We start from the raw sequence: 17,278 nt of genomic DNA, 5'->3' as shown, positions 1-17,278 counted from the left end.
ACTCTGCTCTCCAAATCCTCTTAACATGTTTTTCGGGTGTATATATAGCAGTTGTAATTGTCAATTTAAATAGAAGGGCACCACAAAATGTTCTGTGACAAATTCTAGTCTTGCTAACAAAATTTGTTGCTCCAAGTACTTTTAATTACTAAATCTGATCGAATCATTGAAGATGAAATTGACTCTTACACCGCAAGGTTCCCATACAAGGAAGCACAAACAAGACACTAGATACGGATATGACAATACAATAATAATAATTGAAATGTTATAAAATATGATTAGGAGTGTCTAAAACTGTCTAATACGGATATGCATACAATAGCTTCATTTATAGTGCAGCAAGTTGCCTTATGTTTATAGGATAAACAAAATTGTTGTTACCATTAAATGCCATCTTTCCCATCAGAATGTTCGCTGCTGCTGTTGGATGGAATGCATCCCAAAACACATACTGATTTCTATTAGGGCATGGTGTTTGAAACGGAAGACATGTAATTTGGCCACTGTTTCTTCCAATCCCACAACATCCTCTATTTACAGCAGTAAACCCTACACAGAAACAAATTTATTATAAAACTTCTCATATAAGGAACAGGTACGAGGAATGCATATGCCCAACCCGGTACAAGTAGGCTAAATTATGGGACAATATAATGAGTGATTTAAATTGCAGACTGCATAGCAATGACCAGCACAACATTATCACACTGCAATTGCAATTGTAGTGTGATATCAAATCACAACGATATGGTTGTGTCGGGCCACAACACAACTGAATCGAACCACATTTAGGTCACATCAGACTGTATCAAATTAAAAAATATTTTTTAATTATAATATAATTCACATGGCAACAGCCACGTTCCTCATCGCAATGACCACAATAGCAGTAACTACAACCATAATCGCAATGACAACTGCAATCACAATTTAAAACATTGTATATAACTATGGTATAACATGAGGATGCCGTCGATATTAACTTTGGATTCATACCATAAGATCTAGCATTGACAAGGATGTGCTGGAACATTCGTGCAATATCAACAAATATAAATGTGGCTCCAGGTAGATCAGTGTTTAAATTTCCCAACATGGTCTTCACATTTGCATTAAAGGGTTGCACTAGCAAGTTTACTTCTTCAGAACAGCTTCCACTTGTGCTTTGAGCCAATATGCTTGGAATACATCCCATTAGTCCCAAACCAGCAACAACAAATTTCCTTGCTCCAAGATTGTAAAGCCTCTGTAACATATTGTGAAATAGTAACTTTTCCTTGAAAATGAAGCTTGACAAAAATGGGAGTTAAAAATAGTTTAGGTTTTTCTAAAGTAGATGAGTATAACATATAGTATTGGTCATGGAACTTCTATACAATTACTATGTAATAGTGCTCATACACATGGTATGTAGTCCAAATTCTTACTCAAAGGAAAGGCTTCGGAGCTATGAAATAATACACTTGTAAAATAATTCTCAAGTCATCTCTTTCACTCTAAAAATCAACTCGCAAACAGAGCCGGAGTAATTGTTTTTCAGAGTTTGGTAGAAGCAATTAAGAAATCTTACAGTGAGTTGCTGGTTATATTTTTGGACCAAAAGATCAGCATATTGTTGTCCATTATACTGATTCCTGGTGGGGTAATTTGGCATAAGGTAGTTGTTTAGGTAATCATTGCTGCCCATTCCAACAAAGAATATGCACTGTGCAAGTGCTGTGGCCATAGCATCTGCTCCCAAATTTCTAGTGATTTGATTCAATGTGTTCTCGAAGTTCCTTAATTGCTCATCAAATGGTATGCGACCAACCTACCCAAAAGTGAAAAAGTTAAGATACAACCTATACTAGTTTCTATGTTAATCAATGGAAATTGGATTGTTGATGTTTCTTTATAATATAATACAAAAGGGCAACACAATTTTTCCTTAAAAATAATAATTTGAGCCTACAAATAGATATAGTCTTTATTATTGTTTCAAATTGAGGATCATATTATCTGATATCGCCACAATATTGTGGTTATGGTACTACCACAACCACATCACATTGTGACTACCACAATGACCGCAATCTCAATAACCGCAACTATGACTACAATTCGACCATATTCACTAGTTAATATGATTGTTACTTACAAAGTTTCTGCCAGTGACATCAAGAATTCCAGCAGCAGCTGAAGCAAAGTTTACTCCATGAAGCATTTGATCTCCTGAAGCCTCTGTGTATGCAGGAATTAATGGAAGTCCAAGTAGCTCAGCTGCATTAACACACAACATTTTGTGAGTTACTTTGATAAAAAAGATGCTGAAAACTTTTTACATTTAAGGGGAAATTATATATAATTCAAAGCAAGGAATTTTCACAAGTTAAAAGTTCCTAGCTAGAAAAGAGAATTCAATAATGTTAAGGTAAATTTGACTAGTCTGAATATCCCACACAGAAAACATTCCCACAATAGAAGCTACTTCTTAACTTGAACAATCTTTCTGTCATTATTTTGAGAAAGCACTTTAATTAAAGGTTACACGTTTTATTTTAATATAGAAAAAAATTGCAACAATGTTAAGAATATGTTCTAATATACTATAGAATAACTAATATAGAATTGTTCAAGCAAAACTTATCGAGTGTAGGTATATAAATAACACTGTTATTTAACTCATGAGCATTATATCTCCTATCATATTATCCTATCAATCATCTTAATACTTGAATGAATTAATTTTAAATAAAAAGACACGCATTTCATTATCTTGAGAATACAAAATGCATTATAAAGTTTCCCTATTTAATAGTTAGCCAAATATTTAGACACATCTATTAGGAGGATCCATAATTTCTATGTTTTTGGTCCCGGAACTTGCCAAGTTTAATTTCAATAAAATATTTTTAGTCGATCTTGATTATTAAATGTTTACAAATTTTGGTTTGATCCTCAATAATGAATTAATAATGCAACTAACACCCACTTCTTAAACCTGTCATATTATTAATTGTTGACAGGGATAATTATTGTGTTAACCTATAAGCACTGACATCACATACTAAAACTAAATTTGTAGAACAATATTAAAAGAATTAGACAAAAAAAGTATAGGAAAAACCCACCTCCATATAAACATATTTATTGTATTTTTGTGCAGCTACGTGTGTTATTGCTTATGGTGGGTAATTTCACCAACCCCAATCTCTTCTATTTAATTGCAGTTAATTTCTAGTTGGTCACTCTCATAGTTAGGTTGAGTAGCCAAAATGCAGGAAGATCCCATGTTCATTTTAATGCAGTAAAGTTAATGGGTTGTCAGAGACCTATATCCTTCATTTAGAAATTTACATTTACACATATAGGAAGCGTAGCCCTTGAATCATAAAATATAAATCCACTTTTAATGCACTAAGTAGTTAAGAGTTAGAAGGGTGTTAGGTGTAATAATTATTGAATGTAATATTTATATACTATTAGCCTAAAAAATTATACACACTCATTATATTATCTATTATTCACTTATATTACTTTTTTAAAAAATGAGTAATGACTAAATATTAATGGTGAATGATGCAGATACACTGACCAAACGGTATACACATTTTTTTTACCCTACAGTTATTTAGCTTATTGACAGTAAAAGTGGTCAAAATGACAGTTTCTGAATAAAAGGGACTTTAAAGCAAACAAGACAATAAAAATAAAGTCTAAGTTTCGAAATTCATTGCTTTGTATTTCGAAATCTGTCAAGACAATCAGTCCATAAATCAGTGTTTTATTTGTTTGCCACATGTATCCTCACACCAGAGGCAATTCTGTCCGAATCGGGATATCCATAAGTACGTTGGGCTAACTCTCCCAACAAGCATTTTTTCATCCACAAGACTTGAACCTGGATTCTTGCTTAAGGGGAATCAAGCATGTACCACTTGAACCAGTACCCGTTGGTCCATAAAGCACTGTTTGTTACTACCTGGCTAAGTTCCAAAAACTATATATCTTTTTAACTCTTACTTTCTTCTTCTGAACCAAAACATTTTACTTTAGAATAGCAGGCACTTAGCTCATCAATGGTTGGCTGGTTTAATATTAAAAAACAAGCATTTTCTTTACTAAAATATTGGTTAAGTTTTAGTTTTAATAGATTTTGCTGTAAAATATATAGTATATATACTTGCTTTTTTGTTAAATCAAAATAATCCATTTTTAGTGGAAAATCTATTCATGTGAATAAGAAGCTATTTAAATAAGTCATTTTATGGATAATTTCAATCAAACACACTCTAAATTAGGAGTGTTTGTGGGGCATGTTAGAATAGGTTTACCTTAGTCCAAACCTGACTTAATAATTTGATATGGCCACTTTCCTAGACCCCAATTCAACCCAATATTACTAGGAATGGAATATAGTCGAGTTAATCTGATGTTATTAACATATATGAAGTAAAACATTATGTATAATCAAGTCATATATTAATGAAGTATGAAGCTTAAGCTAAAATGTATTTATAATATATATTAAAATAAAAAATATCAATAAAAAATATTATTAAAGACTAGTGATTTAAGTAAAAAAATCTTATTTTAATATCTAATTGTAACATTTTAAAAGAATATGAGACACGCTCACGTGTTGGGACAACCTGAATCATAACATGAAACGGTCCCAAACGTATATTGAGTCTAATTTTAAGAATAAAACCAATCAAATTGAACTTCCGGCTAGAAGAGTCCTGTAAACCATACTCTAAAGGTAAAACTTAATAGAACTTCTTTAATGTTTTCTACATAAGAGTATAATTGTATAATGGGTGTAGTTCTTAGGCATGTTATATATTCTGATTTAGATTTATATGTAGTACTAGTAAGTATTACACATAAGCTATAATTTTCAGAGAAAAAAGAGTTTTTGCTTAAAAAAATAAATTTCTAACATTTACCTTACGTATTGTATATCGAGTTCACAGTTTCCATCAAGTCTCGGATTCGTCATAAAAATTATATGATATTAATATAAAAAGTGACAAATTATATTCCCATATGACATATACTTGATAATTATATTATAAAATAACACCTAAATTTTGTTGTAAATCTAAACATGTATATATTATTGTCCATCCATCCCATTGATATATAGATCAATGAAATGGACAAAAAAATGATTTAGAACAAAATATGATCACCTTAAAAAAGGGAAAACAATTGAAAAGAGACTACAAAAAGAGAGGTACCTATTTCATCGACCATGGTGTATCCATTTGAGAATCGACCAGTTGGACCTCCATTGAAATCAATGCCATAAGGGTAATAGTTTGCCTTAGCAAATGAAGGCAAGTTATTGTTGTTTCCATTGTCAATAAGAGAGTCACCAAATATGAACATAGCAGGCACCATTTCACTCCTACCTCCATTTTGGCCATTGATTTCAGCACTCAAAAACACTATGAAAAGCATCAGGAGTGGAAATAACTTAGCCATCAAAGGGAAGTGTAAAGGTTGCTGTTGAGTGTGAGAGCCTGAGAGTTATGGAACAAAAAGGTTGTTGTTTTATTTGTATAAACAAGACTTAGTTGATAGGGTTTTGAAAGGGTTTAATAATAGGAAATGGGATGGTGGTGGTTGAAAAGAAATGAATGCATTCATCTGTTTTCTACCTTGCAGTAATTATGTATAATGAAGCACCCAACATTTGTGAGCAGAAAATTTAAAACAAACATCACTTATTTTAAATGGTGTCTCATTTTATATATCAGATTAATCAAAATATTACTTTTTATTTTTAAAAATTTTCTTTTATTTATGCTGAAATATTTTATTGGCCCAAGATAGAAAATAAAATATTATTTATGACAGTTGATTTATGTACTGAACTTTAAATAGACTACCTCCCTCCAAGAATTTCCCCACACACACCCTCTCTCATTCTCCCTATTGTCTACTTTTCATACAATCTATTTATTTTTTTCATACTAGGACTAAATTTATATCTTCAGTATTTAGGTAAGAAATTAATCTATTTTGGATTTGTGGTTATCTCTTTCAACAAATGTCATTTCTAGGAATTGAACCCTTAACATTTTGGTCATCATTAGAATTTAGCAATATCTTATACTACTAAATCAACACTTTGTTAGTAAACAATTTATTTATTTGCAAAGACTTATTCCAATATAATATTTACTTTATTTTGTTTTAACTTGGTATTATTCAAAAGATATTAAAAAGTCAATGAATATTGGTCTATTTAGTAAGAATTCCCTCATAGCTGATAAAGTTGTATGCTCAAATTCCTTGTCAACATTAGGATTTGATTATGGGAAATATCTCATGTTTCAAAGTCTGTATCACTTCATGTATCATATAATTCTCATGTATTGATCAGAAAATATAAAGTTAATATATATTTTATTTATATTTTATTTTTCTAACTGATGAAAAATATGTAGTACATAAAGTAAATAGAAGATGTGTTATTTTTATTGGGGTGATTTATAAGTACGATTGTAACACTTATTGAATCGTGAGGTATGCTTTAACCCTAATAAGCTCAACCTAAACTCATGCATAATAAAATATATTAAGCAAACTTTATTTGACATCCATTTAATGCTAAGCATGAGTTGGTTAATTGGAGAGAAGAAAATTATATAATAATTTTCCTTATTTGCAACTAGAGGTAAATATATAATGGAATTTAATCTGTAAACCCATGAATCATTATCAGGTGTAGTGAAAGATTGGGAACACGTGGTATGAGGTAGGGGTGTGTTTAGAACAAAAATAAGATGTTTCTATTCATGTCTCTTATCTAATAAAAAAATGTTAATTTATTAAAAAAAAAATTATAAAAATATAAATTAATATTTTTATATTACTTGAAGAATTTTGATTAATTAGGAACATAAAATATAGTAATTTGAGATATTGATTAATTAGGAACATAAAAATATAGTAATTTGAGATAAAAATCCTATTCGTGCGTGTGATATACATCTCATCCCACCCATTCAACCCATCTTAATATCCCACGCTCTAAGATAAATGCTTTTTATATGTTCATTTTATACACTATTATTATATTATTTATTACTTATATTTACTTATTATTGATTTTTTGAAAAAATTAATTTAAGTGAATGGTAAATAATGTATTAACTATGTATAAATATTTACATTGATAATATATATATATATATATTACACTCGACTTTTTAACTATATGCATGTGTTAAGATTAATTGACTTAAATTATTAGTCTTTTGTAATATGATGAAACATCAAACCATTATTAAATTAAATTATGGATAAATGAAATGATTTTAATTTAATAAATCATAAATAAACTATTTGTTTATTTTTTATACATCCATCAAAATCCAATTCAAGATTCATCAAAACCAACCATCTCCCACCCCATAAAAAAAGTTAAGAATTTGCCACAAACATTTAATTAGAGATATAAAAATGGTGGGACAACCTATATCATATTTGGGTTTGCAATACAAAAAAAACCCATGTGAAAATACTAGTTTTAGCCTAAATTATTTTCATTTTTTTTGAAAAGGCTACTTGAGCAAAAATAAACCAACCTAGACATGAAAAGAAACATTGCTAAATCCTAAGATAAAAAACAAAAAAAGAAATTGCTAAATCCTAGCATGAATGGTGTAAACACTAGTTACCATTTTTTTTTTTGCATTCTATATACTTTTTTTAACAAATGGTATTTTTTCATCCTATATATAGGTTAAGAATTAATCTATTTTAGAGTATATGGTCACTTCTTCCAATATGTATTACTCTTAGGAATGGAACATTAACTTGTTGACATATAGGAGGATTCAATAGGGCCACTAGACTAATGTTGGTTGCATGCTGTCTATTTAGACCAACAAACTTAAAGACACACTAAAATAGCATGTAATGAGCGAAAGCCATGCATTATGAGAGCACATAGGAACCCAACATAAACATAATAATATCATTCTTGTTTTTCGCCAACTTTGCTTCCTCCTCACCTTTGTTCTTCTTCATTCCCTAAAGTTATTTTTATATAATGTTCTCTTAATAACATTTACAACCCTTCTTTTTCCTTCACATTTCCTCTCTGCCCTTTCCTTCATCACATTTTGTCTCTTTCAGCCTCCTGTTTTGATCAGGAAGAGGTTAGTGTCAATTTCTTTAACATGTTTTTTTCTTTATTTTATAATTTTTTAGATTTGGGTATATTAACCAAAGAGGTTTGAACATTTTATGTAGTATTCTTGTCAATGTTGTTTTATGCTTCCTTTTGTCCATGGTTTTAAATTGTTGTATAAATTGAATTGGTATTGGTGATCACAATGTTATAGTTTTTGCCAACCCTATACACAATTTCTATCAAATAACTAGAAATGCAGCAAATGTCATGCAACCTTATCTAAACTCTAATCACAATTTAAAATTATAGTTTAATTTCTCTTATCAATGGTGCCAAAGCACATTTATAATCTTTAATCTTACAATTGGTAAGAAAGTTTTCTCATTAGGTAATTAGAAAAGTTTTGGAGGGGAAGAAAAGGTAACAAAAGTCTATTCCTATTCATTCACCTCCAGAATCCAACTCGCCAAACGGACCGTAATAATTTATTTACGAGTTGATTTTTAGAGAGGAATGAATGTAAATGAAAGACTTGAGAGTCATTTTACAAGTATATTTTATGGCTCTCAAGTCATCATCTTCTCTAGCTTGTCCTCTAAAAATCAATTTACAAATACACTCTAAGAGTCTCAAACAACAAATTTATTGATTATTTAACGTGAAATATTGATATTTTTTGGGATTACATAATGCATATTAAGTTTGCATATTCATGTTATTATAGGAACTAACAGTTAACTTCTTATTGGTTATATCCATTTCAAGTCTATCCAATAAAAACAATTAGAATTGGAGAAAAATTCTTGCAATTTTATAAACATGGACAAAATTCTTCAGTACCATTAGTCTTATTTTCCCTTTGTACATTTTTTGTTGTTGATGGAATTCCCTTAGTATATTAAACCAATTCCAAGGACAAATTCCCTTAGTTACCATGAAACTTGTGTGAATAAGCTATGTGGTGGAAGATTTTGTTTAGCTTATAAATATTTTCAGGTGATCCATTCCATATGATTTAATGTGAATGGCTTATTGAGATTGATCACCTTGGACTTGTTGAAGTATGTTGTGCTGCGGAGGTGCAGAGGAGGAGACCAGTGGCCCTCCGGCCAGCCAATATACTGCACCATCTAGAGGGGGTGGTACATATGGCGGAGGAGGAGGTACCATGCTCACTTTTATCCACACTTCATATATATATCATCTTCTTTTCTTTTTATTTGGCATGCGACATGATATTTCAACCATAATGTTGGGAACAAGCGAACAATCAAATAGTAAATTATGAGTCATTGCACAACACATAGTGACTAGATTTAACAATTTACATAAACCTTCTTTGAATATAGGCAATGACAGAGCAGAGCCAAGAAGCAATATTGTCAAAAGTGGTGGCCCACAGAAAGTATTACCAATTGAAATACCAGCTATGCCATTGGATGAGTTAAATAGGTTAACAGGAAGCTTTGGTACTAAGGCTTTCATTGGAGAAGGTTCCTATGGAAGGGTTTTCTATGCAAAATTGAGTGATGGTACTGATGCTGCAATCAAGAAGCTGGATAATTCTTCCCCGGAACCCGATGACGATTTTGCTAATCAGGTAGGTTTATACATATATATACCTTAGGATTATATTAGGAGTACCACATTGAGTAGCATAACAAACTTAATGTAGTACTTAATAGACTAGTTTTTTGAGTTGTATTCTTCTTGTGTGCTTAAGTCCTACCAGATTGTGAACTCATTAAAGCATTATATTGTGGCTTTTGGTATATTGTGACACTAACATTATGCTATATATCACATTGGATAATGCAGCTATCAGTTGTTTCAAGACTGAAACATGAAAATTTTGTGGAGTTGTTTGGATATTGTCTTGAGGCAAACAACAGAATTTTGGTTTATCAATATGCAAGTATGGGATCTTTGCATGATGTGTTACACGGTTAGTAAATCAATCCAAATTTTCTATTAGGATTCGTTTGCGAGTTGGGTTTTGAAGGGAAACAGAAGGCTTCATTCAGAGTATCTCACAAGTGTATTTCATGGTTCTGAAGTCTTCCATTTCTCTTTCTTCCCCTGCAAAATCCAACTCGTAAACGAATGCTTAACGAGTTTATAGTTCTTTTTCTTTGACCTAACACTATAGGCTTTTTCTATTACAGGAAGGAAGGGTGTACAAGGTGCTGAACCAGGTCCTGTTTTAAGCTGGAACCAGAGAGCAAAAGTTGCATTTGGTGCAGCAAAAGGACTTGAGTTTCTTCATGAAAAGGCTCAGCCTTCTATAGTTCATCGCGATGTTAGATCCAGCAATGTCTTGTTGTTCAATGATTATGAGGCCAAGATTGCTGATTTCAGCCTCACAAATCAGTCTTCTGACACAGCAGCTAGGCTACACTCAACAAGAGTCTTAGGAACATTTGGTTATCATGCTCCAGAGTATGCCCTTTCAATTCTACCTTCCTCATAGTTTGACTAGAGAATTTAGATTCAGTTATGTACTTATGGTCATTTTTGTATGGTTGAAAAAAATGGATTGAGTTGATAATAACTTATACTGTTCCCATTCACAATGATGCGACTTGATAACAAAACATCTTCTTATGTGAAAATTGAAGAATATAATAGGCATAACACAAAAAAATAGACCAATGATACACTCGTTGTGGTCCCAGTTGTGTTATTGTGATTGCAGTCATTGTGATGTGGATTATAGCTGTTGCGGTGTGAATCATTTTGTGATTTTAAAAATACTTTTGAGTTTAATGTGGTCCAATACGACCTAAATTCAGTCCGATGCAGTTGCACCAAATCATTGTGATTTGGTGTTACTCTGCAATTATGGTGTGATTCGGTTACGGTAGTTACCATAACCACAATATTGCAGCCGCATCACGTAATGCGGTCTGCAACAGCAATCGCGACAACATACACTTCAAATTTGTGGTCATAAAAATTTCGAGCATACTTCAGCTTTCACTATATACTAAAATTTCCATCCACATATGGTTGAGTCATGACTCATGATAGTTATATCAAAAGTTTGTATCTATGTTTTTTATCAAAAAAATAATAATTTCATGCAAGTCTAAGTTATAATTTTGTTTATTAAAATGATTACTTTCATCTTTCAGGTATGCCATGACTGGACAAATAACCCAGAAAAGTGATGTATACAGTTTTGGTGTTGTACTTTTAGAACTCTTAACAGGAAGAAAACCAGTAGATCACACAATGCCCAAAGGGCAACAAAGTCTTGTAACTTGGGTATGTATACTCATAATTCAATCATATTTTTGGTGTGTAATGTGACATTGGCTTATTTTTAACATTATTGTTTAATATTTTGTTAATGTTGTTTCTACTTTCTAACTATTTCAGGCAACTCCAAGGCTGAGTGAGGACAAAGTGAAACAATGTGTGGATCCTAAGCTAAACAATGATTACCCTCCAAAGGCAATTGCTAAGGTTTGCTTCTTTATTCTTTTGCCCAAGTTGATCTTAGGTATGCACAAGAAAGATTTAAGGAGGGGCAAATATAAGTATTGATGTCTCCCTTCTTCATATACCTTAATAAGTAGTTATATATATGTATATGGTTTTATACATAGGGAAATGTTTATCAATGCTAGCAAGAAAATAAAACAAATAACTTTGTCTTGACAAATAATGCTGGTAGAGATAAATAACTAATAAATTTGCTTTTCAAGATATATTTTTCCTTATAGTATTACTTATTGTTTCAAATTGCGGAACATATCACCTGATGTGACCACAGTATTGTCGATATGGTGATTATTGTAATTGTAGTATAACACTCGATAACAATATGGTTATAGTGGGCCACAACACAACCAATCACAACACTTATAAACATAATTTAAAACGTTGGTATTCCTTCAGCCAAGAGTCAGTGGTTAATGTGACATTGTGGTTGACAATTTTATTTGTATATGTAGTTGGCAGCAGTTGCAGCACTTTGTGTTCAATATGAAGCTGATTTCCGACCAAATATGACCATTGTTGTCAAAGCTCTCCAACCACTTCTCAATGCAAAACCTCCAGGTCCTGCTGATTCCAATGCTTGACAATTTGATCATAGCAAATTATCAAGTGACAACATTTTTCTGCAATTTGTAACCCAATGAAGAAGCTATTTCAAATCCTATTTTCAATGTTATAGACATTGAATTAAGCTAAGCCAAACATGATATTGTCTACTTGATTTCCTATGCAATTAGGAATATGTGTATTCTATGCATGATGCATGATTTTGACCATGATTTAGCCTATAAGAATCAAAGGCAAGAAAAAGATGTTTAAAAACCCATGTTAGATGAGAATGTTCTTCATGTCTATGCTTTAGTGATCTCATACTTGTAAATTTGTAATTGACCGGAGCAATATAAGAAAATTATTTATTTTGAGCTTTCTATTGTATGCACTATCCCTAATTTGAGGTATTTAATAATTTTATATTATTTTTAATGATAATTTCTATAGAGATCATTTGTATAATGTGTATTTGAGTAATTATATAAATTACATGATATAAAAATATTTATCTATAACCCTTCTTAAAGGGTCGGGGAAGTAAATGGTTTAGGATAATATTAATCTAAAAAAGTATTTATCATGTTATTATTGTTTTTATTTACAAGATGTTAATTTAGTAGTGTAAGATTTCGCTAGATTTTCAGAATGACCAAAAAGTTAAATATTCGATTCCTGTGAGCGACACTTATTAGGAGCAGCAGTCACGAATCTCGAAAAAAATTAGTTCTTTACCCAAAATGGTGAGAGAATATCATTGGTAGTACCAAAAAATACGAATAAGGTGTTAGTATAGTGGGACCTATTAGTGGTGTAAGGTCCTACTAAATCCCGAGGATGACCAAAAGGTCAAGGGTTCGATTGTTAGAAACGACATTTGTTAAAATGATAATCGCACGGTCCAAAAGGGATTAATTCCTTATCCAGTGAAAAAATACCTATCAAAAAAAGTACTCACATTAGTTTTCGTTAAAACTAGTTTATCAACTAATTCTATTTTTTATTCTAATGAATTCTTCTCGTATTCATTTCTCTATTTAATTTAATATTGGAAAAGAAAACCACATTGAATATTCAAAATGAAAGGATAGTACAAATAACACATGGCACTCGAAGAGTAGCAACCTTGTTTTTTTAGATTGGTAAAAACATTTTATTGATAGAACTAGCTTGAGTATTGATATACTTATTTTCTCATCTTTTAAAATGGATTAAAAACCCATTATCATATGCATAACACTAAAGGTAAAATATATTAAAAGTAATGTTATAGTTTCTACTAAGTTACCATGCCAACCATGCCAATCTTTTTACTTAATATGTTACCTGTAAATCATTAATAAATAAAAATAAAGTATTACCTTATACCATATGTCATTTTCTTTTTGGATATAAGGATTAGTAAAAAATGTAAGAGAATATATCATTTTTCATATACCAAATATTCATTGACTAGACCAAAATAGAATCCCATATTAAGGAGAGTCATCTAAAACATCTATCCATATTCCTCTCTTATTATGACCTAATATTAAGTTTTATTCTCAAAATCAATTGACAATAAAAATGATAATCTAACATATATTTAAATCACTGAAAAGCGATGAGACTTGTTTCCTAAAATGTCTCTCTAGAGAAGTTTGTCAATCCATATGAAGGATTATCTTTGACCAATAACCAAATGACATTCTTAGCCCATGACAATCGGAGAGAAGTTAAGTTTTGACTTGATGTCATGTGAATGTTCCATACCACAATCAATCCAATTGACAATAAAATAAATAGTCTAACAATATTTTAACCATTTCCATGAGACAATGAGATGAGTACTGTGAAACTTAATTCTCATAACCTTCAAAGCATACATAAAGAGTGTGTACCAAATACATAGATAAATTAACTCCTAACTATACTACATTCTTTGTGCATACTCCTTGTCCTATTTAGATTGACTACTATACATGCTGCAATAGTACTTATCTTCTAACCTCTTATCAAATTTCGATATGGCTTCTGCACACCAAGCATGAATACTTCAATCTTCTTATCAAGCACCATTTCAACCTCCTTTCTATTACGCCTTCGACAAAGAGCTTGTTGTTTATTCCAGCACAACCTGCATTGTTGTTATAGCACCATATCACGCATATGTACATTTCAAAACTAACTTATCTCAATTTGACGCCCATCTGCTTAGTTTTAACAAGCTCATAACCACTGAATCCAACTCCCTTCCATATGGTGTTCTTAAATTGTGGTTACGATGGTTAAAATAAGTCTCATATTCGATGAGAATATAATCGAACCAATATTGTTCCTCTATATGGAGAGGGTAGGGCTGAAAAGTTGACGTGTCTATTGAATTCAGACAAGGAGGGGTCTTGGACTATCTGGAAGGGTACCTCTGTAAGGTTGATATCACTTGTTGGACCAAACTGTGATCAGGGAGCCTCCAACTATCGGGGAGTTCCATTGTTACCGGGGTATGGAAGAGTAGAAGGCTATAAGTGAGACACTACGTCTTGAACCAAAACCTTGAGACAATGGTTTCATGAGCCTTTTCCATTTATAAACTCTTTCATTCCTCCCCTCGTATCCAATGTGAGACTTCACACTTGAATAAACCCAACAATCTCCCCTCAAGTGTGGATACCACACACTTTTCGGTCCGCTTCCCCATAAGTCCATGTCTCAACCGAACCATCAACCCCAATACCACTTGTTGTATCTGACCGCGACTTGGGAGCCTCCAACCATAAGAAGTTTTATTGTTAGATTTGAAAAGGTACTCCGACGCTCAAGTTAGTATGGATGAAAATATGTAGAGAGAATGTAATGAGAGTATAAGGACGCAAGAGTATAAGTGAGAGTGTAGGTGTAACTTCCTTATGATGGGACTCATCTATTTATAGAGAGGTAAAGTGTGTCACATTCCATAATGAGATGCTTTAATCATAACAAATCATTCTATCGGGTATGCTCAGACTGACATGGCTACTTTATCCTTGTCGGGTGGTATTGCCACGTTTGTACTCTGGCTGACACAATGCTTAATCTAGTATGGATTGTTTTGTAGCATGTTCAAACAGCGCGCTCAGCTTTGTAGTAGTGTCTATATTGTTCAGGCAACATTGTCATTCTTTTTCTTAGTTAGGTTAGCCATTTGGGCATGATCGAATGTAGGTCAAATCTTATTTGCTTGGTGATGGGTCATAGCCCTATGAGTTAGTTAGTGTTTGACCTGTCCAATTATTAGGATGAAATAAATACTTATAAGGCTTAGACAACCCTAAGTCCCTAACTCTATGTTCTAGTTTCTAGGAGTTGAGTTAGGTCTAACCATTCTAATATGATATAAGAGTGTACACTTCCAAAGGACCACTTGCAAATAATTAGTCTAGCAAATATTTAGTCTTGCAAACTTCACACTCCAAATATCCACTCCTAGGCGTGAGAGGTAGAATGCAACTAAGTCAATGATTATTTATAAGGCTTAGACAAACCTCACTTGAGTCTAGCCATTTTAGTAACTTTATGTTATTTTTACTGAAAATGTGACTACAATTACGATTGTAATACCATTTCGAAACTCTCAAAACCATAATATTACAATCACACCAACTTGTAATTTAAGTGAGTGAGGCACCTCTATGTCAAGGTTATTGCGTTGATGTTTCCAGTGCAAAAGTAATAGCTATACACTTTGCTTCATTTGAATCTTTTACTACTATTGATATTGTAAACTTGTACATCCAAGATGATCATGATGGTGGGAAAGGAAACTTCTCATTCATTTAAGTGGATTGTGTTATAATAAACTTCAAATATTCATACACCTAGTTGGCTACAATCGAAAGTTTTTATAGCTGATAACAAAAAAAAGTTTTTGTAGCTTATAACCTTATATTTAATTACGTGAGCCAAAGCCTTTTTTATATTCTAATACACCTAATCTCTCTTTGGGCTTAGAACCTTTGTTCAAATAACAAATTGTTTTTTTATAATCATCTATCTTCCATTCTTGAAGTATCTTTGTGTCTAAGCCCCTTATTTTTCTCCATCACAACCATTAGCTCAAAGAATTATCACAATTAGACCCACTAAACCCAATTAAATTAGTACTTGTCCACAAAATTGATAATAAAGATTTTATACCTTAATATCATTAATATGTTTAATTAGTTATCAAATTTTACATTTACAATAAAATATAAAATGAGAAAAAATATGCACTACTAATGTATGAGTTTTATACATGTTACTATATCATGCATCATTCATATTCAATCATCATAATAGTCCAAATGAATGATTGATTATGCAATAATTATATACAAATATTTACACTGACAATATATAAATATTACACTCATATAAAATATTCATGTAGTGAAATATAAATTTTACAACTAATTCATATATTAATTAGTTATTAACCTTTACATTAACAATAAAATAAAAAATACTTATATTATAATTTATGAAATGAAAATCAACTCATATATTAATGCATTGAATATAAAAGAATGATTATCTTTTTTTAGGGTGAGTAGGACTTGTCCCTACCTGCTCACTCGGTATAACCCGATCATAATCGAGTTCAAATAGAGTTGGGTCTCATTGGATCTAGGGTCAGGTCTAAATTCAAAAATTAGACTCGGTCAATATTTAGGGTGAGGTAAGAGACAAACATTACATGGTCCATATATCATGATAATGTGAAAATTGAGAAGACTTTCTCTAATTTTTTCATGATATATATGATTAACAATATATATACATATATTATTTTATATGTCAAATTACATATTCATAATAATAAGTAATAATGAGAATACTTTATCTAAAATAAGTATACAATATATTTAACCGGATCTAGGGCTAGATCCGAGTTCAAAGGCTGACCAAACCGTCATTTAGGGTTAGATTACCTTTTGAGTCTAGAATCGGTCTGAGTTCAAAAAATAATCTAACCAACATTTAGGATCAGGTAAGAGATAAACTGTTACCCAAGCCAACCAGATTCATGCTCACCCCTATCTCTTATCACACATTTCATCCCTTTTATCCAACCAAAGAATTCATCTATAA

General features: G+C 31.5%; 2 protein-coding genes across 2 annotated transcripts; one reads left to right on the top strand and one right to left on the bottom strand.

The window, feature by feature from the left end:
• Positions 264 to 5,542, bottom strand: LOC109345954 (GDSL esterase/lipase At1g71691). Its single transcript, XM_019585265.1, has 5 exons — positions 5,226 to 5,542; positions 2,141 to 2,262; positions 1,574 to 1,813; positions 1,000 to 1,249; positions 264 to 552 (listed from the first exon to the last, which is right to left on the bottom strand). Exons 1-5 carry the CDS (start codon positions 5,470 to 5,472, stop codon positions 332 to 334), a joined length of 1,080 nt encoding a protein of 359 aa, XP_019440810.1. The 5' UTR covers positions 5,473 to 5,542; the 3' UTR covers positions 264 to 331.
• LOC109345953 (probable protein kinase At2g41970) lies at positions 8,013 to 12,561 on the top strand. Its single transcript, XM_019585264.1, has 8 exons — positions 8,013 to 8,159; positions 9,131 to 9,297; positions 9,484 to 9,734; positions 9,953 to 10,079; positions 10,300 to 10,573; positions 11,269 to 11,401; positions 11,516 to 11,602; positions 12,094 to 12,561. The coding sequence occupies exons 2-8, from the start codon at positions 9,198 to 9,200 to the stop codon at positions 12,220 to 12,222; spliced, it is 1,101 nt and encodes a 366-aa protein (XP_019440809.1). The 5' UTR covers positions 8,013 to 8,159; positions 9,131 to 9,197; the 3' UTR covers positions 12,223 to 12,561.

Source organism: Lupinus angustifolius, chromosome LG04 (assembly GCF_001865875.1).
Source record: "Lupinus angustifolius cultivar Tanjil chromosome LG04, LupAngTanjil_v1.0, whole genome shotgun sequence".
Taxonomy (NCBI): domain Eukaryota; kingdom Viridiplantae; phylum Streptophyta; class Magnoliopsida; order Fabales; family Fabaceae; genus Lupinus; species Lupinus angustifolius.
The sequence above is the reverse complement of the archived record's forward strand: the minus strand, read 5'-3'. Positions and strand labels throughout refer to the sequence as shown.

Excerpts from the sequence above, each read along its gene's own strand:
- LOC109345954 (XM_019585265.1), bottom strand. The coding sequence starts at position 5,472 with ATGGCTAAGTTATTTCCACTCCTGATGCTTTTCATAGTGTTTTTGAGT. Across the intron at positions 1,250-1,573 it reads AATATAACCAGCAACTCACT|AGGCTTTACAATCTTGGAGC; the intron begins GTAAGATTTCTT and ends AATATGTTACAG. Across the intron at positions 553-999 it reads TGTCAATGCTAGATCTTATG|GGTTTACTGCTGTAAATAGA; the intron begins GTATGAATCCAA and ends GTTTCTGTGTAG.
- LOC109345953 (XM_019585264.1), top strand. The coding sequence starts at position 9,198 with ATGTTGTGCTGCGGAGGTGCAGAGGAGGAGACCAGTGGCCCTCCGGCC. Across the intron at positions 9,298-9,483 it reads TACATATGGCGGAGGAGGAG|GCAATGACAGAGCAGAGCCA; the intron begins GTACCATGCTCA and ends CTTTGAATATAG. Across the intron at positions 11,402-11,515 it reads AACAAAGTCTTGTAACTTGG|GCAACTCCAAGGCTGAGTGA; the intron begins GTATGTATACTC and ends TAACTATTTCAG.